This window comes from Rhipicephalus sanguineus, chromosome 1 (assembly GCF_013339695.2).
Source record: "Rhipicephalus sanguineus isolate Rsan-2018 chromosome 1, BIME_Rsan_1.4, whole genome shotgun sequence".
Classification (NCBI taxonomy): Eukaryota; Metazoa; Arthropoda; class Arachnida; order Ixodida; family Ixodidae; genus Rhipicephalus; species Rhipicephalus sanguineus.
Window position 1 is genome coordinate 17,350,459 of NC_051176.1, and position 27,941 is coordinate 17,378,399.

Genomic DNA, 27,941 nt, shown 5'->3' on the forward strand with positions numbered 1-27,941 from the left:
ACAGTTGACTATTATAATACTGTAGGTGCACACTTTTTTTTTCTCCTACGGCCAAAAGCACAAATGACAAGATTTTCCATTCAAGAGCGAAAAAAGTTTCCATAGTGGCTCTGCTTAGGATAGTTGGACACCATACGTAGCTACTTTTGTTTGTAGTTTTCCTTCCTCGTGGTCTTCTGCACAGTGCAGGAAAATTTCGAAAACAGCTGCGTTTCGCAGAACAGGCTTTATTCCCCTGCTCTGCACTTCGACAAGCTGTCCTAGGGTACACTGTGATACATGCACCTGCACGGCGCACGATGATAACTCGTAACGCGGACGTTGGTCCAACGTTTGCCACGTCAGGCACTCGTGCTTGTCAGCTTGTACTCCGCGAGCGGCACTGATGTCTCGGGTATTTTCTTCCTGCGAGATAAACAAGCCACAATTTAGTGCACCTTTGTTGCATACCTAGTTTCTTGCATCGCAGTCGCGCTTCTGCTGTCTCTTTCTGCAAATACGAAGACAGCGTCATAACTATGCTTGTCACTTAATAAGACGCTCTCTAGCCTCACAACTAAAATGCACTATGCAGTATATCTAAAAGATTGTCTACTGGGCAGTGGCGCACAGAGCTGGGCTCGGTGTATATACGATACAACGCACGGCAGAACATTATTTGCATTCATTTACAGGAAATACCTTATAGTGTGGATATAGAACATTGCCATCTCGTAAGTATTTGTTGAAGCAAGAAACAACCAAAAGCTTATAATATCTGGGGTTTTACGTCCCAGAACCACGATATGATTATGAGAGACGCCATAGTGGAGGCCTCCGGTAATTTGGACCATCTGGGTTTCTTTAACGTGCCAACTGAAATCGCACAGTACACGGGCCTCTAGCATTTCGCCTCCATCGAAATGCGACCGCCGCGGCCGGGATAAAGCCTGCGACCTTCGGGTGAGCATCCGAGCACCGCAACCACTGATACACTGTGGCGGAGAAATAACGAAAAAAGGAATGATGACCATATACAGGCATGCACGCCCGAAAATGTCCAGGCTGTTTTGTTTCCAAAGTAGTTTAGTGGACTGACGTTTATTTCAGAACACGTTCGACAGCAGAGACTAATTTATGATCATACAAGGATGTCATCTATCAGTACTGACCAGAAAATAAAAAAATAATATTATTCACACTGAACTAAATGCATAAAACATATTCATACTTGTTTTATGTGAAGCAACCTTTGTTGACCATGGGGCAGTTGCGAAATGTGATTATCACTTGCAAACTTTAATCAGGCCCCTGTTGAACGGATTCAATCACTTCCAACTTCGCGTGCCTGAACGGGTTCGTTCAACTCAAGGTTTGACTGTATGGAAACCAACTGAACTCAATACGCCTTCAGCGTGTTGCTGCTTTCGTTTGGGCGTTCCTAAATTTGTAGGCAGTTTCTTCGGCCAACAGTAGTGAACGGTGGAACTCGGAGAAGGCAGCCGGTGTCAGTACTTCTGACGTCTTCGCAATGATAGTGGAACATGCTCTGCGTCCAGTGTGAGGAGTGACGAGGGCTGGCTCCAGGCTGAGGCGTAAGTAAGGCTCTGGTAATCATACAAAATTACTTCTTAACAAGGCCTCAATACGCATCAAAAGCTACTCGCTCCCGCTGTGCTTACGCTTAGCTTCGGGGAATGCTGTCTGTTGTGAATGGTGGGTGTCGCTACCACACTCTAAGAAAAAAAAAAGAGTATAGGTGACTTTTCGGAGAGTTCTGGCTCGCCATGTATAGGCCTCTCTTTAAAATGTCACGGTGACTCTCTTCGTGGGTCAGAGTCGGCGCGCTCTAGGAGAGTCCCCTGACCCTCTAGAAAGAGTCGAAGGACTCTTATCGGAAGGATTACATTACCACTTATGAAGGAGTCAGACGACTCTTGCCGGTAACACTCCTACGGGGGTCAAATGACACACACCGACGCGTCAAGCGACTCCACAGCTATTTTAAGTTACTCACCTTTCCAGTTCTCTACGTTTTCGCGACTACTGTTGGAAATAGTGAAGTATTCATTTTAAGCAAGTCTAAAAATACTTGCCGTTGTGCCCAGCGACTGAAAAAAATATTAGTTCAATTATAGCATTATTTTAGTGAAACTCGTCAAAACAACACACCTTTTGTAGCAGTGTAATGTAGAAAGCGCGAAAAGGTGGTCTGTGATTTAGAATTAAGCCGTTGAGGTATTCCTTATTTACATGCTTGTATGAGTATAGTATAAATGTGTGACAGTGATGTGCATAGTGCCATATGGTGCAAAATAAACCGCAGAAATCGGCACCATGTTTCCATATTTATTCCTTATGATTATGAATAAATCAAAAAGTGGTGACGGCTCGAGGCATCAGACTTGTGACTTGCTATGTTTTCACTTCTGTTCAGCGTGAGCACCATGATAAACAGTATCTGAAAAGCAGAACGTGATATGATGATGAGAAAATGGAATTGCAGTAGATGTTTGCAAAACCTACGCAATAAGTGTTTCACACAGACATAATGAAGGCTCACAACGAAACAACAAATGCAAACAGGCATGATAAGGAACCAAGTTTTTTGCCGTTATCGTGTAAAACACAACTTGCAAATAGTAGCTTTTGTAACGTGGCACTTGGCGACAAGCTTGCAGCACAAGATGATGTGAGCGTCTCTAAACAACAAGCGAAATTGGTTTAGGCTCCTTTGCGTAGGTGCCACTCACATTTTTTTCTACGTCGTCTTGTCCAACCAAAGGAAATGTACGACCGACTGCCTCGTTGACAAGGTGAACGCCGCTGTTGATTTTCCCATCATGAGTGGTGAGGCGCCAGACCATAGCGGCACCTTCTTTTCCCCGAGTGTGGCTTTCAACTGCAGTGAAGAGGTGGGAGAAGCGATCCGGGATTCTGGGAATAGCCAACACACTGACTATTTGTATTGAAAACCACTCTTTGTTCAACACACCGCTACTGTAGACACCTCTGACACGTGTGTTTCGTTTTAAATAATTTCGCAACAAAAACAAATTTTCACGTAAAAGAAGGCGGGGACTTCGTTTCGCAATAGGCACTGGCTATGCACGAATGAAAGCACTTCTTTTCTGAGAAATCGCTTCAGAAGTTTCTTTCAGAATAAGCCCGGCTTTGCGCCGGCATATTCCAACACCCAAGCGCATTCTCCGGCAGTCAGGGGCACGTCGTGAGCGGTTACTGCCTGTTTTACAAACGTAACCCATCCTTAAATACTGAGAAAAACACATGCGAGTACGAGCGCCTGAACTACACCCAGCGCGCGCGGACGCCGTCTACGTCGAGATCAGACATGTCATATGCTGGTATTTCCGCACATAGCTCCCAGTCACGTACACTCACTAGATTCTGTTTTAACGTCAAACGTCATCGCAGGTGTAGGCAAACCACGAAAACAGCCAACAGAAACGAGGGAAAAGAGTGCACGGCAGCGGCCGCAACAACGCGCGCCGTCCAAAGTCTCGAACTTTTCACTTTACCGGCGAGGCGTGTCCAACTTAAGTGACTACCGCGTACGCGCTGGAGACATCGTGCTATATCTGCATCTTAAACTACCGTCTCTAAGCCAACAAAAACCATTATATATAGCGCGTAAAAGTGTTCTGTACACAGACTTTCTTTTTTCACGTCTCCACGCGCGGAAGCATGCTGCACACTCAATGTCGATTGATATGTCATTATGAAGCACACTAAAGCACATCTCAAAACGACATCTTGCACCTTCAACAGTGCAGACACAATGTGCGATCAGCAAACAATGACCCTTGATAATTGTTTGCATCGCTCATTTTATGGAAGCTTGTGCAGCAACGTGCTCAACGGTGTCAACTCTTTAACTGACAGCTTTAGTTGGGCATCCGCAACAGCCCCGCGGACGCAGGCTGCTGTTGGAAATGGCTGGCAGATAACTTCCGCAGAGCTGCGGCAGAGTACACTCACCGTTAACAGTGGCACGTTGTTCGTGTCCGCAGTTCCATGAATATTCCGCCCTCCAAGCGTCACTCCGAGCACGGATCCTGGCGTCACCGGCGTCACCGCAACCGAAGATGCGCACTTTCGCTCGAACACAAAACTACCAGACACGGAAGCCGCGCAACCAACGCAACGCATGCAAAAAGACTGAAGAGACTGAGAGAGGTGCCGCGCCAGCCCGTCTCCGTCAGCGATCCACGCTGCCACAACGGCGCCGAACGGCAAACACGCGATATGTACGGCGTATATGGCAGCGCCTTCATCACGGAAGACAATGCGCTTCACGAGAGTCCATTGACTCCCGCAAAAATGCTAACTCTCTTTTTCTGCTACTACCTTCCAAAAGGGGTCAAATACGTGCCCGAAGGGGTCACGGTGCCGTGGTGACCCTCTTTTGACTTTCTTTTTCTTCCAGTGTAGTGAGATCCCTTACATCCGCCTCCTTTTCGTTTGGCCAAATCCTCATCCCTTTGGTCTAGAAAAAGGCACTGCGAGAGAGAATAGTCTTTCAAGCGCTCGGGCGGACGCCTTCGGTGATGGATTCGCGATGAAGGCACCGTTGGAGGCAGAATTGCAGGCCAGTAGAGACTGGTGGTTGAGACAACTCATTACCACGACTGGGAAAGCGGGAAGGGTCGCACACAGTTAAACTTTGGCTTTTTACGATGTAGGGCTTGACGTACGGGGTAACGTAGCGCTTGTGTTGAGAGACGTGCACTACCCTGTCTTGGGGCTGATCCCGGGGTCCTTCACCAGTGACGCGGCTGACCACAAATGCAAAAGGCGTTTTCTGGTCGGTGATTTGATATATTCTCTTGGATTTGGGTGCCAACTTTCCAGTGTCGTATGTTACGGGTCTTGGCGGCGCTCCCAGACGAACTGGCCGACTTCAAAGAAGTGACCCCTATGGGGTTGATCATACGCTGCATTTCGTTTCCCTTGTGCTTCCTCAGCATTGCTGCTGCAGAAGCCCGGTTCCGAGACAAGATAGGGATTTTCAGGAAGCCATCGACTTTCTCATGGTCAGGTTCCTTGCCTTTCTTGCTCAGACTGAATCGAACAAACCTGGTAGACTCCAAGGCAAATTTGCATTTGTCGAGTGGAGCCCTGAATCCAAAGGCGTGGAGTCGGCAAAATACTTCGTCAAGTAGTCTAGCAAACTCATGAAAAGTTGGCGCCAAAATCAGATCATCCAGGTAGACTCGCTCACCATAGTTTGGGCAATGTGAATGTAAGTTGGCAAAAATCGAACGCATGGCACGCTGGAAGGTGGCAATTGTATTCGTCAGCCGCAACTGGCATGCGGGTTCGCATGAAAGTGCCATGGTGGGTACTAAAACAGGTTTTGCTAGGTCTTGCAGTGTCCTTACTGTAGCGAGATGGCGATGTTGATGTGGGAGCTTGGGGACGTATCCATAACGTAGTTCGAATGGAGAGACACGGCTGCTGGTGCTGTAGCTTGTGTTGATGGCAAATGCAGCTTCTTCTAGTTTGTTGCCGCAAGAGCTAGGGTCATTTGAACACAGCTTCCGACGAACAGAGGCTAAAGTTTCGTTGCCTCTTTCCACAAGGTTGTTGCTGGCAGCGCGGTATGCAACTGAGTAGTGAATCTCTGCACCGGGCATGCGCATACAGTGCTTAAACTGGTGAGATTCAAAGCGGCCACCATGATCACACATACAGCCATCAGGACATCCAAGCCTAAGAAACACGGACGGCAAGTGTGCTATTAACTCTTTAGCCGATGTTGAAACCACTGCCGCTGCGACAGTGAAACGCGTGGCGAAGTCAACGACATTTAAAATGCCCTGCTCTTCTGAAGCGGCTGGCATTGCGATGGGATCAGTGGAAATTAAGGCAAAATAAACGTCTGACACTGCCATGGGACCCATTTTGCCAACACGTTTAGCTACTGGGCGGTTGCTGCTTTTGCAGATCTGGTACGCCTCAACGCAGCGTGTCATTGAGGGTACAAGGTTCGGCCACCAGTATCGTTCTCTCACTTTGGTCAGTGAGAGGGTTACATCCACGTGGCCTCCAATGTCATGAACGACTTTGAGGAGAGCCTTGTTAATATTCCAGGACAGCCTGACACATCTTTCCTGGCACTATGATATTTTGTGCGATTGTAGCCCCATCGCTATGGTACAGGATGTCATCACGTATGGCGATGTCATGTTCTGACGATTCTGAAGGTGAGAGAGGGCGACGAAGATACTCGAGCTCTTTGTCTTGTGCTTGTAGAGCTGCGAGTTAGTGTGGCTGATGTAGGACTGCTGCAGATAATCTTGGCAGCATGTCGGCAACCACGTTTTGGCGACCAGGACGGTGCTGTACTGTGAAGTCAATTTCCCTAAGATCCATGAACATGGTCGTAAAATGACGTGAAGTCCTGACGTGTCTGTCAAGCATGCCACAGTCGAGTCGTTCAATATACAGAATTTTCTGCCGAGTAAGTAGTGCCAGAACTTGATAGTGACAGCCAACTGCACTCCCAAACGTAACTCTGCAACTTCTCCTAATCAGTGAGTGCGCGACTCGTATATCGATAAGAGCTTCTTTGCCACACTGTTTGTGGGAGAGCACAGTACCAACTGCTGTTCCCGACGCATCTGTTGTGACAGTGGTTTGGGCATATGGATGAAAATGGTCCAGTACGGGAGCGTCTGTTAATTCTGTGCGGATTCGGCGATAAGATTCATCGCAATCGAGGCGAACTCTTCAGACCGAATGAGACTGCAAAGGTGCCACAATCCCCGGAAAATTATTGATAAAGTGGCTATAGAAGTTGGCTGTCTGGAGCCATGACAAAACCGCTCCGTAGACTGTGGGGTTTTCAGGAAGGCATCGACTTTGGTAGGGTCAGGTTGCTTGCCGTTCTTGCTCAGACTGAATCGAACAAACTTGGTAGACTCCAAGGCAAGCTTGCATTTTCGACTGAAGCCGTGAATCCACTGGCGTGGAGTAGGCAAAATACTTTGTAAAGTAGTACAGTAAGCTCTTCAACAGTTGGCGCCAAAATCAGATCATCCAGGTAGACTCGTACACCACAGTTTGGCAATCTGAATGTAAGTTGGCGAAAATTGACCTTATGACAAGCTGGAAGGTGGCAATTGCATTCCTCAGCCCCAAATGGCATACGGCGCCACACGAAAGTGTCATGGTGGGCACTAAAAGCAGTTTTTGCTAGGTGTTCTCGAAAACGAACCTGCCTATAAGCCAACCTTAGGTCTAGGCAGACAAAGTACAGTGAACCAGCAATTTCATCCATGATGTCATCTGCATGCGGAAGTGGCTGCACAACACTCGCAGTCATTTTATTTAGGGGATCATAGTTAACACAAAGGCGCTTCTGAATACCCCTGCTAACAACCACTGAGGGGAATGCCCAAGGTCCAAAGGCTGGAAGAATGATACATTGGCGAAAGAGTGGGCTTATTTGGGCCTCCAGAAAACGACGGTCAGCAGCCGGGTACCAGTAGGGGGATCGACTGTATGACACATTAATTTTTGTAGCAACAGAAGTTAGTTTTAAGAAAAAAAGGAAAACCAATAGAGCTATAAAAGCTGACACTAAGAATAAAAACCCACCATCTACAGCTGCAATTCAAACCAGGGACTTTTTAGTGGGAAGTGGGCATTCTACCCCTGCACCACTTTGGCGGAGCGGCGCGCAACTCTTAAATGACGACACACTGCAGAATACCGATCGCAGCGCCACAAGTGGATTGACCCTGTTTGGGCTTCACTTTCTGTACACTGGTGCTGCGGCCGTTCTGGACACTCCCCTGTTCCAGTACACTCTAGCGTGGGTGTTCCCTTATATGCAAAGGCGCAGCGGAAAACAAGATGACGTGTGCGCGATAGCGTAGCAGCGCTCGCAAACGAGCTGTAGCTTACGTACGCCCAAAATACGCCAGCAGCGCCCGCGTATCAGTTAAGGCCCAACCACTGGCTAGCGCCGGCACGCGTTCCATGCGCCTACGCGTCAAATGCATCGCGTCGCGCCCCTTGGAGGAAAAAGACACGCAAAAACTGGCAAGCGTTGACCGCCTCGACGCTCGCTTTTGGCTGAGGCACAGTGTTGCTTGATGCTTTCATTTAAAGCTGTCCATGTACAGCCTAGAACGACGCGTTATGAATTGAAGTGAATTAGTATGTCGTTAAATTATTGATTGTGCTTCACCCACCGCTGTTTTGATTATTTAAGAAGTAATTAACTTCGCAATGACTAAAGTATCAACCGCGGTATGCACAAGAAATCGACATCGGCGCGTACACTGCTCCCTTGAACGTAAGTTCGCGTCTGCGTCACGGGACACAACCAACGCTGTTTGCAAGATCGCCAACGCTTCTACGATCGCCTTGTTGACGCCTGTTCACGGCCATGCTATTACTGCCCAACAGGAATATAATCATCCTGTACATGAAAATGGTTATGCCTCTGTTGCTGCTAAAAAGAAGCGGATGGGAGCGGCGTCGCCCGCACCGTCGGTGGGCTTGACGTCCTTTCTTGGCGCGTACTTTAGTTACGAAAGAAAAGGAAATAGACGTCTGCTGCAAAGTCCAAACGAGGTGCCCTAAAAATTCGTCGCATAACAACTAATACTCTTCACATTAACAAAAAGACGGCTTTCTCTCTTACCACGGGTGTCATCATGACTAATATTATAGCTACATAATATGCGTTACATTTATTACATGGGCCAACATTGAGAAGTTCGGATCCTGAAGCAAGCATACTACGTGCGTTTCTTATTATCACTTTTGCTGTATTCGTTTTTTGCCCACAAAGTCTGTCAGCAACGCTCAGCGCAAACCACGCCTCATTCTTCGAGATGCTTCGCGATTATTGTAGATCGTTTTGTTAAGATTGCGCACAAGACGCGAACACTCGAGCTTATTCTAGAACTTGCGCGACAACCAGCAAAAGCGCTGGAATATTCGACGGCACATGTATAAATGCCCACGCGCTTCATCGCTTGTGACTTTGATCGACGGTCGACGCTCCGTTCGCCGCTATCACTGTATTGCTGTAGCTTTCAGTTTCGCCACAAGTTCGGGATAATAAAGAATTTCATCTCGACGTGCTGACTGCTGCCTTCGTCGACGTCACGACCACGTGACGTCTGGTGGAGGTGCTGCTTCTTCCATGATCCGGACGCCCCTGCGAAGCGCTGACCCAAGCCCAAGCCGCGAGGAGGACGACGGCAAAGAAAACCCGGCTCCTTGCCGAAAACACCAGGCAGCCTCAGGTCCCAACACGGACCGCAGCGACGATGACCGACCCCGTGCAGCCTGCGCCGATACTTCTCCGGCAGCCCAAGGAGCCGCCAATGTTCCGCGGGTCGTCATTCGAAGACCCGGAAACTAGGCTCGAGACCTTCGAAAGGGTCTCAGCATTCAACAACTGGGACTCCGAGGACAAGCTGCGCCACGTTTACTTTTACCTTGAAGACGCAGCAAGGACCTGGTTCGAGAATCGGGAGTCTACTCTTCGAACTTGGGACGCCTTTCGCAGCGCTTTCCTGGAGACGTTTGCAAGCGTCGTCAGAAAAGAAAGGGCTGCAGCCTTGCTAGAGACACGGGTACAACTTCCAAATGAAAGCGTTGCCATCTTTGGAGAGGAAATGACAAGGCTGTTCCGCCACGCTGACCCAGCCATGCCTGAGGACAAGAAATCAGGTTGCTCATGCGAGGGGTAAAGCAAGAGCTCTTCGCTGGGCTGATGCGGAACCCACCCTCGACAGTCCAAGAATTCATCCCAGAGGCGACGACGATTGAGAAGACGCTGGAAATGCGCAACCGCCAGTATAATCGCCGATCGATTCAAAACAGCCCAGCTGTTCATGCCGTCGGCTCCGACGACCTGCGTGAAACGATCCGAGCGATCGTGCGGGAAGAACTGCGCAAGCTGTTACCCTTACCACAGCCTGAAGTTGCCTCGATCGCTGACATCGTCCGATAGGAAATCCAGCAGTCTCTGGGCACCCCCGAGTCAGCGCAGCCACAGCTGCAAGCCGTGAGCTATGCTGCTGCAACCCGACGCAACGCGCCCCCTCCTCGCCCACGTCAAGACGCTGCGCCGCCCCAGCAGTTCCGCCGCCAGGCACCACCGCCGCCGCCACCGACGTCATACCGCCCGCCAGACGGCCAGCGATGCACGCCGAGGAAGACGGACGTTTGGCGCACCCCCGACCACCGCCCACTCTGCTACCACTGCGGGGAGGCCGGTCACACGTACCGCCGCTGCCAGTACCCACATATGGGGCTACGCGGATTCGCCGAGAACGCGCCGCGCCCGCAGCCAGGCGAACGGCCTCGCGACATCGACGACTACGTCACTGGAACACAGTGGCAAGAACGACGACCTTCCCGCTCGCCGTCGCCCGGCCACTACATGTCACCGCACCGCCGGCAGTACACTGGCCCAAACCGGGGCCGGTCGCCTAGCCCGTATCCGGAAAACTAAGGGTAGCAACCGATGGAGGTGTGGTTGCTGTACGACGAACTACCGAAGATCCTCCGCCGCCAACGACAACGCCGCAACGAAATCTAAAGAAGACGCCGCAAGCCGAACGAAGCCCTGACGTCGAAACTTCACGGCCCGAAGAAGACCTGACGACGCAACGTCGAAGCAGCGGAACAAACCTACGCAGCCGTGACCCGACGCCGTGACCCAACCGCACCGCGAGACGACGAACTAGCGACCTCGACGTTCTCATTGACGGCCACAACGTCACCGCTCTCGTCGACACTGGAGCCGACTATTGCATCATCAGTGGGCCTTTCGCCACGAAGTTAAAGAATGTTAAGACTGCTTGGGAAGGCCCCGAAATCCGTACCGCTGGAGGCCATCTAATAACGCCGTCTGGAATCTGCACAGCAAGAGTCACATTCAATAATCGCACGTATCCTGCGAGTCTCGTAATCTTGCAACACTGCTCTAGGGACGTCATACTTGGCATGGACTTCTTAAACCATCACGGCGCCGTCATCGACTTAAGAACCAAGTCGATAATTCTATCGTCGGACAAAACGACACCGCCGGATACGAATCCATTTCGCCATGCCCTGAACGTGCTCGAGGATCAAGTTACCATCCCGCCTCGCTCCAGCGTCATAATTCCCGTCAGCACCGAAAAAGCTGAAGACATCGAAGGTGTCATCGAGAGCGATCAGCGTTTGTTTCTAGACCGTGACATTTGCGTCGCAAGGGGCATTGCTAGGTTGCACGAAGGAAAAGTAAGCGTGATGCTAACGAACTTCAGCCAAGAATACAGGCACCTAAGCAGAGGCACGACAATTGCATACATCGAAGAAATCTTGGCCGTCAGCGATGCGTTTGCCTTTCCTGATTTTGACGAAGCTACGACTACTACCCCAATACCTGAGCCAACCTTCGACGTAAACCCAAGTCCTCCCGCTCGCCAACAGCAACAGCTTCGATGCCTTCTGCAGAAATACAAGGACTGCTTCTCGTCGTCATCGCGGGTCCGACAAACGCCCCGTGCTAAGCACCGCATTATAACAGAAGAAAATGCCCGACCACTCCGTCAGAGTCCCTACAGGGCTTCGACGCGGGAACGGTAGGCCGTGAAGAAACAGGTCGACGAAATGTTACGCGACGACATCATCCAGCCGTCGAAGAGCCCGTGGGCATCCCCCGTGGTGCTAGTGAAAAAGAAAGATGGGACTCCGTTTTTGCGTCGATTATCGTCGCCTGAACAAAGTCACGAAGGATGTGTATCCCCTTCCCCGGATAGACGACACCCTGGATCGATTACACAACGCAAAGTACTTTTCGTCGATGGACGTCAATACCGGTTACTGGCAAATAGAAGTCGACGAGAGAGACCGAGAAAAGACTGCCTTTATAACACCAGACGGCCTGTTTGAGTTCAAAGTCATGCCTTTTGGTCTTTGCTCGGCACCTACGACTTTTTAACGGGTTATGGATACAGTAATGGCCGGCTTGAAGAGGGAGACGTGCCTCGTGTACTTGGACGACGTCGTTGTGTTTTCCTCAAACTTCGACGAACACCTTCGGCACCTTGAAGCTGTACTTCAAGCAATCAAGACCTCCGGACTCACTTTGTAGCCGGTAAAGTGCGGCTTCGCGTAGGAGGAGCTCTTGTTCTTGGGTCATGTTATCAGCAAGGATGGTGTTCGCCCGGACCCGCGGAAAACAGCTGCCATCGCTCACTTCCCGATGCCCACCGACAAGAAGGCCGTACGCCGTTTTCTCGGCTTGTGCGCCTATTACAGACGTTTCATCAAGGAATTTTCACGAATCGCCGAGCCACTGACGCAACTCACGAAGGCCGACGTCGAATTCAGGTGGGAAACGTCACAAGTTCAGGCATTTCAAGAATTGAAACGACGCCTGCAGACGCCTCCAATACTTGCGCATTTCGACGAGCACGCGGATACGAAAATCCACACCGACGCAAGCCGCGTAGGACTCGGCGCCGTCCTTGTGCAGAAGACCGACGAATTGGAAAGTGTCATCAGTTATGCTAGCCGGTCGCTATCAAAGGCAGAAATCAACTATTCCACAACAGAAAGGGAGTGCCTGGCCAACATCTGGGCTACGTCGAAGTTTCGCCCCTACATCTACGGCCGGCCCTTCAAAGTTGTGAGCGACCATCACGCCTCGTGTTGGCTAGCCAACTTGAAGGACCCTTCAGGTCGCCTCGCACGGTGGAGCCTAAGACTTCAAGAATTCGACATTACCGTCGTTTACAAGTCCGGAAGAAAACAGTCCGACGCCGACTGCTTGTCTCGTGCCCCCGTCGACGCACCGCCGCAGGACGACCACGATGATGACTGCTTCTTGGGAACCATAAATGCCGACGACTTCGCTGAACGACCGCAAGCCGGTCCGGAAATCAGGGGCCTTGTGGAATACCTCAAGGGCAGGACCGCCGTTGTTCCGAAAGTATTCAGGCGGGGATTGGCGTCATTTATCTTGAAAAACGACGTCCTCGTAAAGAACTTCTCTCCGGCCCGGGCCAACTACCTTATCCTAGTACCTTCGGCACTGAGACCAGAAGTTCTGCAGGCCCTGCACGACGACCCGGCGGCTGGCCACCTCGGCTTTTCCCGCACGCTCGCGAGGATACAGGAAAAATACTGCTGGCCACGCCTTCCTGCCGACGTCACCCACTACGTTAAGACTTGCCGAGATCGCCAGCGACGGAAGACACCGCCGACTAGGCCAGCGGGACTTCTGCATCCAATCGAACCCCCTCACCGGCCGTTCCAGCAAATTGGGATGGACCTACTGGGGCCGTTCCCGACGTCGACTTCCGGCAACAAGTGGATCGTCGTAGCAACTGCTACCTCACCCGCTATGCCCAGACAAAGGCCTTGCCCAAAGGCAGTGCCGCCAAGGTAGCCAAGTTCCTCGTGGAGAACATCGTCTTGCGTCATGGCGCCCCAGAGGTCCTCATCACAGACAGAGGTACCGCCTTTACTGCGGACCTAACTGAGGCGATCTTCAAATACAGCGAGACGAGCCACCGCCGCACCACCGCCTACCACCCACAGACTAATGGCCTCACACAACGCCTAAATAAGACCATCGCCGACATGCTGGCCGCGTGCGTCGACGTTGAGCACAAGACGTGGGACGCCGTCCTTCCGTACGTGACCTTCGCTTACAACACGGCCGTCCAAGAAACGACGCAGATGACGCCGTACAAGTTGGTCTACGGAAGAAGCCCGGCGACGACGCTCGACGCCATGCTACCCAACGTCACCGATGAAGAAAATCTCGACGCCGCCGCTTACTTACAGCGCGCCGAAGAAGCACGGCAGCTCGCCCGCCTACGGATCAAGAACCAGCAGACGACTGACAGCCGCCGCTACAACCTTCGACGACGCCACATGGAATACCAACCCGGTGACCGTGTATGGGTATGGACACCAATACGCCGATGGGGACTTAGTGAGAAGCTTCTTCGACGATACTTCGGACCGTACAGGGTATATCGACGCCCCGGCGCACTCGACTACGAGGTTGTCCCTGACGGCATTACGAACTCTCAGCGGCGCCGTGCACGACCTGAAGTCGTCCATGTCGTGCGCCTCAAACCATATTACGCGCGTTAGCGAATCTAAGGACTCTCATTTTGCTTTATTATTGTACTTTCTTGCTTGTGCTTATTGTTTATTGTACTTTTGCTTTATTATTGTTATTTATTGTTGCATGCATGGGCCTGTTCTGTTTTAAGCATCGGGACGATGCTTTTTCTGAGGGAGGCATTGCCACGTGCGTTTCTTATTATCACTTTTGCTGTATTCGTTTTTTGCCCACAAAGCACTGTCAGCAACGCTCAGCGCAAACCACGCCTCATTGTTCGAGATGCTTCGCGATTATTGTAGATCGTTTTGTTAAGATTGCGCACAAGACGCGAACACTCGAGCTTAGAACTTGCGCGACAACCAGCGAAAACGCTGGAATATTCGACGGCACATCTATAAATGCCCACGCGCTTCATCGCTTGCAACTTTGATCGACGGTCGACGCTCTGTTCGCCGCTATCAGTGTATTGCTGTAGCTTTCAGTTTCTCGCCCACAAGTTCGGCCTAATAGAGAGTTTCATCTCCACGTGCTGACTGCTGCCTTCGTCGACGTCACGATCACGTGACAATACATACTAACCCAAATTTTTTCAATAGCATGGAAACAAGAAACAAGCATTAGTGGAAACTCACTGGTACTTATGTCTGCTCTAGCAAAAAAATGCAGGTAAGCTGTAGCACTGCAAGTAGGGCCTGACGTTCTTGTTTTCTTCTGAACATGCACTGTTCACTACAAAATACGCATCGAGTTCATAATTGAACAGTCTATCCTCACACCTTATACACTTCCAGGCAGTGCACAAAACATAATCAGATACCTGCTTATTGTTTACTTGCACAGTGTGATGTTTTGATTAAGAAAGGCATTCAAGTCTAAAAAACAAAAAATAATTGATCTGTAATTAACTTATACAGCATTTGGCTCATGTAGTCGGAATGTGCCAGAGATTCATTCTGTGAAATGAAACTAGTGGTATCATGATGCCTGTATACTGCGTAATGGTTGGTAGGAATGGATCAGGGAGTAAATTTGCGAGCAGCGCTTTTGGTGAAGATATTGTTACGTGAATGACGACTCGGTAGACTGTTGTCCGTAGACTATTTACACGATATATTTACAGTAGCGGTTGCCGGCTGGCCAGTTCAGCTCAAAGCCCTAGCAGAGAGAGATCTTCCTTCTCTTCGTCCGTCGCACACGCGCATGGTTCAAGGGTTTGGCAATATGCATGTAGCATAATCCCCGGCGGCAGAAGCGCCGTCTCGGCCCATCAGATGTCAGCGTCACTGGGAGAGTGGTAGGGCTTCAAGCGTGCGACATGTACGATATCGCTGGCCTGTGTGGAAGATGAAGGCGACGAGGCGACAGCAGCGATTTCATAAGTTACAGGGGTAACCGCAAGAAGGACTCGGTATGGACCTGTGTATCGAGGCAACAGTTTTTCCGCCATCCCAACGTGGCGGGCTGGAGACCACAGCATGACCAAAGAACCCGGCGAGAAGTGCACTTGTCGGTGCCTGCGATCGTACAACCGCCGTTGGTTTTCTTGAGAAGTCAAAAGGCGAGTGCGGGCGGTTTCACGCGATATGAGCAGCCCTGGTGATAGCGTCAAGGGCATATTCGCTGGGCGGTGGTGCGGGAAACGGGATGATGGTGTCTAGGAGGTACATTCGTTGTCGGCCGAACAACAGAAAAAAATGGAGAGTAACCGGCAGTGTCGTGCAAGAATCGGCGAGGGCGAAAGCATTGGTGGCTTCCACAATTTCTTCGATGTAGGCGACCGTCGTGCTTTGATCACGTGGTTGTACTCATTGCTGAAGTTTGTGAGCATCACTGTTGCTTTCCCTCCCCGCAACTCGGCTATTCCTCTTGCGACGCAGATCTCGTGGTGAATCAACTGGTGCTGGTCGCCTTCAATGACGCCTTCCAGGTCTGCTAATTTCTGAGTGCCGACGGAAATGATGACGCAGGATCGAGGAGGAATGGTGACCTAGTCTTCCAACACATTCAATGCGTGCTTCTCTGGCGGCGTGTACGGTGGTAGTGCGTTTTCTGTGGATAGCGTTATCGACTTGGATCTCAGGTCCATGACTGCACCATGATAAGCTATCTTGCGGACCACGCCCGTGAACGTGCTTAGGAACGTCGTCCGAAAGAATATCCCATGTTTGTAGCGCGGATTCTCGGTTCTCGAACCAGGTCCTCGTGGCGCCTTCTAGGTAGAAGCAGACGTGACGCAGTTTCTCCTCGGTGTCCCAGTTGTTAAAGCTGGCGACTCGGTCGTACGTCTCCAGCTGGCTTTCGGCTTCCTGGGTTGCTGCATCACTACTATCGCGGGTGACTCAGCGGCGGTCATCGTCGCTGTTGTGTTCGTCACCGTGGTTTCTCGCTTCTCGAGTAGGAGTCTGTAATCGGGTTGCAAGCCTTGTAGCCTGCGGCTAGCTCGCTGTTGCACGAGGTCTTCGATGTATTATTCACGATGTGGGCTTGGTTTGCGGCTTTTCGTAGGTGTCCGGAACATCGAGGAAGCAGCACCTCCACGAGATGTCACGTGGTCGTGACGTCGACGAAGGCAGCAGTCGGCGTGTCCAAGATGAAACTTTTTATTTGGCTGAACTTGTGGCCGGGAAACAGAAAGGAAAACTACAGCAATACACGCTGTACACTGATAGCGGCGAACAGAGGGTGGGCCGTCGATAAAACAACCGCGGCAAGGCGCGCCGGCATTTTATACATGCGGCACCGAACATTCGAGCCTTATCGCTGGTGGCCGCGTCGTCTGACGAAGGCAGCAGTCGTCGTGTTGCAAAATGAAACTTTTTGTTTGGCCGAACTTGTGGCCGGGAAACGGAAAGGAAAACTACAGCAATACACACTGTACCCTGATAGCGGCGAGCAGAGGGTCGGCCGTCGATATAACTGAGCCGTAGCAAGGCGCGCCGGCATTTTTTAGATGCAGCATCGAACATTCGAGCCTTATCGCTGGTGGCCGCGTTAGTTCGAAAATAATCTCAACTGTTCGCGTTTGCGCGCTCAAGCCTATAAGAAGATTCTGAGATAATCTGTAAGGTTCCCAGACATTAGGGCGCGGCTTGCGCAAGGCGGCGGCTACGCGTGCAATGGGCTAGTTACATAAAAATGACAAAAGGAAGCGCGCGTGGCAATATATACCCTACTGAAGCTTATGGGGGTGTATAGTCTATCGCTGCTTTTGCCGTTTGACAGCACAAATTCTAAGCTAATCAAGAGAGGAATAGCTATCACGTGCCTCAATTCAGGTTAAATGAAGTCATGTGAGCGCCATCTTTTTACAGGATTTAATAATCAGATTAACAGGCTGAAGACGCTCGATTTCCTCCCTCCGTTGCCACAGGTGTGTGTGAAAATCTCTCGCAAAAGCTGGAATGCGGTAATAAAATGCAGAAGCCAAAAGATAAAATGAACACGCGCGTAATACTTTACGTTCATGGCTTTCATGCAATATGAAGATCGCAGCCACATATAGTGGGCGCATTTTGTTCTCCACTCCAGGCAAAAAATATTAAGAGCTAGAAGACTGGTGCGAATGGTTACAGTGCGTCGCTTAGCAACAAGCGCTATCTCCGCGAAAGGCCGTCTGCTACGCAAAAGAAAGGTAGCTTGCGCCACGTTCAAGAAGAGAGTGCGAAGGAGAGGAGACCGAGGAGGAACGAGAGTGGAGGAGGAGAGTGCCGCTACTTTACGAAGTTTCAGGGGCTTTAGAAGGGCGTGCTTTAAATGTCGTTGCCCCGCGAATTGCTATAGGCAGAGTCCTTTATTACTTTTACTGGTCATGAAGCTTCGCCGTAACTCTATGGGGGAGCTCTGTGCGATGCAAGCGGCGGCCGCGGCACGGCGCTGCGTGCAGTCTGTTGGCATCGGGCAGACGGCAGCGAAGGCGGCTGCCGGTGTCAGTGCAAATATCTTGGCGAGTTAGCGCGCTGTCTTCACCTTATGCCCTCTATTGTGCCTGGTGTGTTGCGCCTGACTGTCGGAAAGGATGCCGCGTTCCTGCTGCGTACCCTTGATTCGATCAGGATGCAAGGGAAATGACGAAAAGGTGTCGGTGCTCTGGCTGCTTAGAGACAGCGAACGGCGGGAAATGTGCAAGCGCGCTGTACCACGACGAGAAACCGGTGGTCTCACATTTGACGCCCCGCATGTGCGTGACTGCGAAAAGCACTTCGATGAGAGTGACATTGTTCGCGTGCAGCAGTGGCTAGTCGGAGGTGGTTTGTGACGTCGCAGCGCGATGTTCCGAAACTTTTGCCTGAGGCTGTGCGGATGATTTTCGACGGCCTCCCGGCGTATTTGCCTAGTGCAAAAATGTCCAGAGCTCGCCCGCCTGCACAAAAAAGACGTAAAAGATACACACAAGGTATGCGCTGTGCATGTATATCAGAGCAAACATCTGAACTAAAGAAAAATATTTGGTTGTGAGTACCCGTACCATATGGTTAGAATTTGGTGAAGCAATGAAAAATTCCTAGCCATCGTGCAAAACGAGCCTGGTTCTGACACGCTAACTGTAGATGTAATCAACACCTGATGACGACCGAGACGCTTACGAATGCCTCAAACAAAGTAAATAATTTAGTGGAAGTCGCAACTGAAGAGCGGAATAAGCCCACAGGCATAGGCGTGCGCAGGGTTCCCCATCAGGGGGGGCGAAGGTTCATCCCAGCGCCCCCCCCCCACTCTACTAAGTCAATATGTGGGGCAGATTTTGCGCCCCCCCCGCCCCCCCCCCCCCCCCCTGTGCGCACGCCTATGCCCACAGGGTCTCTTTAGCATTCGCCTTAGACTAATCGAATGGTTAAGGCCATCTTCTTTTTCTTCAGTCCATGTATTGATCCTCCCCCGGCACACTCCGAAAGCTGTCTGCACCTACGGTGGTTTTGCACCTCGCTGCTTTTGCACTGCCTCCGTGGTCGATCCAACGATCCCGGAGGCAATGCAAAGCGATAATGTCATGTGGTGACGTCATCGTGTGACGCCAGTTACATCACGTCATGATGAAATCACAAATTTTGGCGATCTGTGACTTCATATTGTGACGTCATCACGTGATGATGATTTTTTGCATTACTCGTGTTGACGCCGCCGACGCGGGACGCCGCCGGCCACGACGGTCACTTTTCGCATTTGATGAGGCATCTAAGGCTTGCGCCTTAAAAACAGTCAAGAAGCACTGCGAAAACTACACAGTATTGCATGAGGGACTGAACTTTAAACGCGGCACGGCGCCGTGATGATAAACCAACGCAACAGAAAACACAAAACCAGGGAAAAGCCGTATAAAGTATTCATTGGGGCTCCTCATTTGCTAAATTCAAAGCGCTGATTCATTCAAACTGACTGTTGGTTCGAGAAATACGAGGGTACTTTAAGATATCTTCGTATACAAACGCCTGGTGTACACACTGAAAGATTTGATATGCACGTTAAGTTGCAGCGACTGCGCTTCCGCGAGGCATTAGGATCCGCCAGAGCCCTTGAAGGACTGTGGATCATCCACAGATTTCCACTAGATGCTTTAAGAAAACGGAAGAAACATGCTTTTACAGTGGTAGTATATCGCACAGCGGAGGCAGCATGCGTTTGTCGCCGAAGAATTTCCTGCACCAAGCCTCATTCGACGTTAAATTGCACTTTATTAGAGCTTCCCCGAATGTACCTGAAGGTAACATTGGCCTGAAGATATAATCAACGTTCATGGGTGCATTTAACCACGTTTATCAGTTCCGTTGCGTGCCGTAAACTGCAGCGCCGGCTCCGCACCGATGCCCCCACACGGGCGAGGGCGCCCCTAGCGGCTGCTCTTGTCCCTATATCAAACTTTCGCGGAAGCTTCGTGACCAGTAAAGGTATTGAAGGACTATGCTATAGGGATGCCAAGCTCAAGTTTGCGGCGCGACCACAGCGCCGCGCTGCGGCTCTGGAGAGAAGCTCTGGCGCAACTGGGTGCAAGCGCCGCCGACTCAAAATGTTTGTCGGCAGCGGGAACACACGCGCACGCGCGCTGCTCAGTCGGTGCGGGGAAATGGGCCGCGGTGGCGACAGCTTGACACGCTGAACCGAGAGACTTGCTGTGCGAAGCTGCATTTCCACTTTGGCAGAAGCGACCCCGCGGAAGCGCAAGGGAGGTCCGAAGTATTGCGGTGTCGTGTGCTGCCGCACCAGTGCAGACAACACCAAGGCACGCGATTCACGTGTGAAACTGTATTGGTTCCCGGGCATATCGCACGAGAAATAAAGGCGGCAAGCGTGGATAGCTGACGGCGCTGTCTCGCCTTCTATTTTGGCTCTCCGAGTTCATCGCTTTCGTTCGTTTCGAGTACCTGAATCAGTATGTAACGCGGCGCATGCACGCAGCGACTACAGTAATGATTACTCGCTGTCTCCTAACATTATGAAAGTCGAGGTACGGTTGTAGGGGAAACAACTCTGTGTTTTGATTCCCCGTGTTCGTGAGACCTACCCGTCGTTGTTGAACGTTCACACTCGCGTTATACCGTTAGCGTTGCGCGGTTGGTTGAATTCAACTGAACTCGGCACATTGTCAGAAGTTCGGCGCCTGCAATTCACGCGTCGGCAAGGCTGCTTTATCACGCCAGAACGGACGTCTGTGCATATTCAGCAAGCTTTGACATCGTTTTGCAGATTTGCTTTGTTTTTGTCACTTTATTCGGGGGATATATATTTAAGCCCCTAAATATAACTCGCACTTAATATATGCTTTGCAATTTGAACCTTGAAGTAACCACCTTCCGACTTCGTGCAATTTTCTAGCCGCGTTCGCGCCGCAGGTTTTATACGCCTGTCAAGCCGAAAAAACGAGGCGAGCAGTTCATCTTGCTTCACAGTGGTTAAAGCTCAGCTATCTGCCTCGCGTCTTAATCGGTGGGTGATTCTCCAGCGGCACGGAGGACTTCACTCTAACCTTTTCAGGAAACAGTGCCATGGCCGTCTAATTTCTTTTTTTCGCACGCCGCAAACGTTTCTTCACGAAAGTACACGGCTGCTACTGTAGGCATGCAATGATATGATTCGTAGTCCACACTGCAGAACATCCATAGCGTGTACGGTTTCATTTAGGAGAGCATACGGACCATTATTCATCTTTAGCATGACAGAATAAGACTCACCTCGGGGTATACGTCCTATACGGTGTAATGGCGACTTGGGAAATGCATTTCGCTTTGAGTCGGGCGTCGTTGTCGTCGATCGTCTGCTCTTCACCGTAAACGTGATTGACGAGCCTTTCTCCTTTTATCAAGTTCGCTTTACGGAAGTGCCAGTCAAGCTTGAAGATCCTTTTGAAGCCGCACTGCAAGCGGTACTTTGTGAGGCGCCGCAAGCGCACCGCGAGAGCTCTGCACGTGCACGGAAGCGAGCGGCAGCGCATTGGAGAGAAGGGAAAACGCGCGTTGTTTGCACCCAGTTTGTATTTTATGCTAGAGATGGCGCTGCCTGTCCAGAGCAGGAGCGCCACTAAGCGATGCTTGGGGAGCCTATGTGCACACGCCTCCACAGGGCGTGCGCTCGTGCCCGCGTGCTTACCTCGTTATGGGGGGAAGGGGGGGTGTAAATTGTACGTCTTGTGCTCTCACCACAAGTTTGCGTTGAAGTTACTGAGAACACGAAGATCACTTCGCTCACCGCAGCGGTTGCTTTCGCGAAAGGAGTGCATTGCTCACACCAGGCGCTGCTCCCACACACGAATAAGTTAAAACTGTGACAGTTCGCGCTTATCCTGTGTATAGTTGTGCGTTTGTTGCGTGCGTCCTCTTTTGTATTTGAGCAGCGCGCTTTAACTCGTTCAACTGTCGAGCTGTGACAGTCGTTATTTCGCACTCATCTTGTGTATGTTCTTTCCGTGCGTGCATTCTGCTCGAGCAGCGCGCTGCGAGTTTCGAGCTGCTTGCCGTTCTTGGCGGGATATTACAATTTGTTGCTATAGCACTAATTCCTTCGTCCTTGTGCCAGAACAATGCACAACAAACGCTCAACTACGTCTCTGAAGAGACGTTCCACTTTCGTGTTATACCGATTCCCATGACCGAGGAATTAGCCATGTTTTTTTTTTGCTATAGTTCGCTCGCGTCGCACGGTGCTCAGTTTTCTTCTAGTGATAGTTCTATAGACGGCTGCCAGCATTACAGGAGATGAAGAAACGTTTACATTTAACGTATATTCTATATAACCATGACCATCGCGGTCAGGATTATGCCCCTGAGTTAGTACCGTAAGTCACTGGGCTGGATGGCTTTGAAATATCTTACGTGAAAGAGCGAACGTCTCGCCAAGCAAGTTAACGAGAGTCTACGCTGCTTTGGAAGCGAAGCGCGATCAATTTTAGTGCATATTCGCAAAAGTTAGCGCTATGTACACAGACTTCTTTTTTATTTGCGACAGACACTTGCCCTTAAGGCACAATATTTGCTGTGTATATTTGTATTAAATGTGCGCCATTAGGCCGGTGTTGAGTATGAAGTGAAGAAGTGTCTTGTGGAATGTGTTGTCAAGTATCCATTGGTCCTAACTGTTGGTGTCACTGTACCTGTTGTGTACCGCCAGGTGGTGTCGCTGTAGCCACCACTTGCCGCGAGCGGAGCAGCCATGTGGAATGCAGCAGGCAGTGCTGGCTGCCGCCTTTTGCGCGGCTGTTATAATAAACCAGTTAAAAGAACCTTCCAGCTCTCCGAGTTCATCGTCTCGTGTTCCATCTAGCCTCCGGTGCGAGCAGTACTCAGCAGTGGAGACGAGGACGGGATTGTAGGGTCAAATGCGTACGTTGAAACATCGCGCAAATTCATCGTGACAATGACTTCCACGCTAGGCCTGATCGAGCCTTTTGATACGTTCACGCCGGCCAAGTGAGATTCGTACGTAGCAAGGTTCAAGTTCTTCCTTGATGCAAATGCAGTGGCGGGAGAGAAGCGTCGTTTGGCGGGGTTCTTCAGCGTGTGCGGCGCGGACACGTTTGAATTACTGGTATCACTCGTGGCCCCGGAAACGCCGCAATCCAAAACACTTGACGAGGTGTTCGAGGTGCTCAAGGCTCATTTTTCACCGCAGCCATCGGAAATAGTCCGCAGAAATACATTTTACAAGCAGAACGAAGTACCAGAGGAGGCAGCATCGTTTTACATCGCCGAGCTCCGACGCCAGGCCCAGCACTGCAATTTTGCCAACCTCGAAGAAATGTTCAGGGATCGTCTGGTGTGCGGCCTCCGAGACGAGCACCTGCAGAACCGATTGTTCGCAAAGAAGCAGCTGACCTTTGCCGTGGCCCAGGAGGAGGCTCTGGCGGCAGAAGCAGCCGCGAAAAGCACGAAGGTTGTCCGGCAGTCTGAAGAAAATGACTCTACCACGACCGTTGCCGCGACAAACCAAGTGAAACGCCAGGAACCGGCCGCACTCGAGCAGACGGACCGTCCGGCTACGAGTAACGGCACCAGCTACGGTTGTGGTGGGGCGCACCTCCGCGCCGACTGCCGTTTCAAGAACGCGCAGTGCAGAGCATGCACGAAAACCGGCCACATCGAAAGAGTCTGCCGCAGCGGCGGCTCGAGTGGCCAGCAACGAAACCTGCCGTCTCGACAGCCACGGAATTCCAAAGCGGCGTACAGCGTAACCGCGTTGCCTCATGATGAGTGCTACTACAACAATCACGTAGGCGCAGAAGGCTCGCAGGTGTCTCGCAAGCTTCGAGCATAGGTTGCTATTGAGGGCCAGACTTGCGAAATGGAGGTGGACTCTGGATCGGATCTCTCGATCCTCACCGAAGAGACATTCCGCCGCCCCCAGCAGTGCAATAGAGAGCTGACACTGACTGCCTTCTCTTCGAAAGTGGTCGATTATCAGCTGAGTCCAGTGGATGTTATAGGGTCCTGCAACGTGCATGTGGAGTACAAGGAGTTTGCGGGCCTGCTGACCGTACTGGTAGCAAGGGGCACCCGCACCAACCTGCTGGGAGTTGACTGGTTTCGACCACTGGGCATTATCATTACAGGTGTATCCGTGGTAAAAAAATTGACGGTCGACTCTGTGCTCTCAGAGTTCAGTGAGGTATTTGAAGAGGGCCTGGGGAACTACGTGGGCCCATCAGTCTCTCTGCACCTTGACCCCAACATTCAACCAGTGCGCCTCAAGGCACGAAGACTACCTTTTGCAATTCAACCGAAAGTGGAGGAGGAGTTGGACCACCTCGTTCAGCAGGGAGTATTGGAGCCTGTGACACAGCCAACGTGGGAGACGCCCATAGTGACCGTACTCAAGAGCAACGGTGACATTAGAATATGCGGGGACTACAAATCCACAATTAATAAATCTCTGAAGCAGCACCCGTATCCGATTCCCGTTGTGAGTCACTTGCTGTCATCTTTATCCGGAGGGAACTGCTTCGCGAAATTAGACCTTGCACAAGCGTATCAACAGCTCTCTGTTGATGAAGCATCAGCGGATGCTCAGATAATCGCCACTCATCGAGGGGCATATAGAATAAAGAGGCTGCAGTACGGGATAAGCAGTACTCCCGGAATCTTCCAAATGCTAATGGATGGGCTCCTCAAGAACATTCCTGGAGTAGTTCCATACTTCGACGACATACTTATCGCTGAATCATGCTGTGTATCACTCGTGGTGCGCACTCCGGTGCGCACCGACCTGATGATGTCTAATATAAGCGACGACAATAAACCCGGCAAGGCATTTGCTGCTTCCTGTTGCATCGGTGAGCGCTCAATCTTTAATCAGCCTACCTGTGGCTGATACAATCGCTGCTGCGACTCAAGAGGAACTTGCATCGCGTCTTCGCGAGGTGCTTCAGCGATTCAAGGACGCCGGCCTGCGGGTCAAGAAAGAAAAATGCGTTATTAATGTGCCGGAAGTCGAATTTCTGGGCTTCCGTGTAAGTACTGCCGGTATTCTTCCCACGGGCAGGAAAGTTGCTGCTATCCACGAGGCACTACCTCCCAAGAATAGGCGAGAGCTACAAGTTTTCATGGCCTGCTCAATTTCTATCACAGCTTTTTGAAGGGTAAGGCCGCAGTTGCCGAGCCCCTTTACCGTCTTCTGGACGCAAAGGCAGTGTGGGCCTGGGGAACGAGGCAGCAAAAGGCATTTGACGCACTGAAGAGCCTCCTCTCCTCAGACACAGTCCTGACACACTACGACCCAACTAAGCCTGTGGTTTTAACATGCGACGCAAGCCCTGTGGGCATTGGGGCAGTGCTTAGCCACAGACTAGAGGACTCCAGGGAGGTGCCAATTGCATTTTACTCGCATACTTTATCAGAGCCAGAGCGCAACTATGCGCAGATTAATCGTGAAGCATTGGCCATAGTTTCGAGCGTGAAAAAACTTCACGACTATCTCTATGGGCTCGAGTTGGTGATTGTAACAGACCACACGCCCCTCCTGGGAGTTTTCGCGCCGGACAAGGTAACCCCGCCCATCTTGTCACCTCGAATGCTCCGGTGATCCATCCTTTTGAATGCGCACAGCTACACAGTAGTCCATCTGCAGGGGAAGGAGGTTGCCAACGCTGATGCGCTAAGCAGACTGCATTCGCCCGCGACTGTATGCGCACCGCCGCCATTACTCGAACTTCATTACTACACCATTACTACACCATTACTTCATGCTGGAGTTGACCACGAAGCCTCTTCTGCAGGCCACGGACATTGCTGTTTTGACGCGGCGGGACCCTGTGCTGTCTCGTGTTCTCAGCTGGGCTCTTAGCGGTTGTCCTTCAGAGCGTCTGGGTGGCGAGTTTCAGGCCTATGAGCAGAGACATCACGAAATCACAGTGTACAAGGGGTGCGTCCTATGGAGAAACAGTTGTGATCCCTACAGGTGCTCGAGCTCAGGTACTGGAGGCATTGCATAATGCGCATCCAGGGATTGTCCGTATGAAGGCCCTCGGTCGCAGTTATGTGTGGTGGCCAAAAATGGACGCCGATATTGAGCACAAGGTGAACGTGTGCAGTACATGCCAGGCATCAAGACCAGATCCCCCTCAGGCCCCTGTGCACCACTGGGAGAGAACAAGGACACCATAGTCACGCCTCCAGGTAGATTTCGCTGGGCCATTTCAAGGGCAAGTTTTCTTTATTGTTGCGGACTGTTTCTCCAAGTGGCTGCAGGTGGTTCCAGTGTCGTCCATGACCAGTTCCACTGTGATAAAGTGGCTGCGCCGACTCTTTGCGACTCACGGACTACCTGACATTATTATACCGGACAATGCAGCACGTGTCTCAAGAGTTTCGACAGTTCTTAGCGGGCGGCCTGATTCACCACGTGACATCTGCCCCTCTTCATCCAGCAACCAATGGGCAGGCAGAGCGCATGGTCAGAACAACTAAAGACACTTTGAAACGGATCATCCAAGGCCACTGGGACCGACGTCTCACGAGTTTCTTGCTCCATCAGCATGTCACTCCATGCACTAGTACAGGAAGGAGCCCTGTAGAGCTGCTTTTCAATCGCCGTCCCAAGACACTTCTAGACAGACTGCACCCTGACAGGATGAGAGACGACCATGGCCAGACCGTCTGCACCGAAGGAGAGCAAAGACCAGCGCGCAGTTTTGCGCTCGGGGACGCAGTGTGTGTGCGAAACTACGCTCCTGGACCACGCTGGGTTCCTGCAAGTGTTGCTGAGGTGGTGGGGCCATTGTCATACCGGGTTCACACACCTGACGGCCGGGAACTGCGGCGACATGTGGACCAGATGCGGCGCCGCCATGTGGACTCCGAGCTTGCTGAGCGGCCACATGCCAGCAACTCCGCCAGGCTGAAAGACTCTAGTATTCATCATCATCATCATCATTTATTTACCCTTAAGGGCCCCTCATGGGGCATTACATAAGGGGGGGGGGTAACAATAGGTAACCACGGGTCACAAGGTCACATGACAAATACTGTTGGAAAAACAAGAAAAAAATACAGTAAGGGGGAAAAAGCAAGAAAAACAACAAAAACATAACATGAAAATGGGAAGGCAGGTATAAACGCGCAAAGAACAGGGCTACTACTCGTCCTCCTGACAGTGGTGCTGTAACAATAAATCTTTAAATTTCACACAGTTTACCTCATTGACAATACCGTCAGGAAGTACATTCCAATCCGATATGGCAGTCGGTAGAAATGATTTGTTGAAGGCGTTAGTTGAACCATGAATGCGTTGAACACTGTGACAATTAAACAGACGTCGTGATGATCTCATGGGCGGCAGGATTAGGCTCTCGCGTAAATGAGGAAAGTTATAATACAGCTTATGGAAAAGGCAAAGACTTGCTATTTTGCGGCGGGATGCCAAAGGGGTTAGACCAATCGAACTCTTGATGTTAGTGACGCTCAAACTAGAATCATATTTGGAAGTTATAAAACGAGCACCTCGATTTTGTATTGCCTCCAACGCCTCGATTAGGTACTCTTGATGGGGGTTCCAGATAGGGGATGCGTATTCAAGTTTGGTGCGTATAAAAGTTTCGTATGCCATTAGTTTAACTGTGGGCGAAGCAAATGTGAGTGATCGTCTGATGAAACCTAGTGATCTAGAAACGCTTGCAGAAAGTGACGTGATGTGCTTAGACCAATTTAGATTATCTGTTATTTCTACGCCAAGATACCGATAAGATTCCACCTGTTGTAGAGCGGTATTGTTTATCGTGTATGGGAAGTGTAGATTAGATTTCTTACGGGACACGTGCATAAACTTACATTTTGAAACGTTTAACTGCATGAGCCACGTCGAGCACCAGTTTTGAATTAAGGTTAAGTCATCCTGCAGCAATTCCTGATCGTTAATAGTAGAG

At 50.9% G+C, this 27,941-nt stretch overlaps 1 protein-coding gene across 1 annotated transcript in view; it reads right to left on the minus strand.

Moving 5' to 3' along the window:
• Window positions 1–227: 227 nt before the first annotated feature.
• The window catches only part of LOC119389737 (organic cation transporter protein-like), a 282,311-nt gene continuing 254,597 nt past the window's right edge, over window positions 228–27,941 (minus strand). Inside the window, exon 6 of the mRNA XM_037657112.1 lies at window positions 228–405. Within this exon, the coding sequence (XP_037513040.1) occupies window positions 342–405 (64 nt within the window). The 3' untranslated portion in view covers window positions 228–341. The remainder of the gene's footprint in view (window positions 406–27,941) is intronic.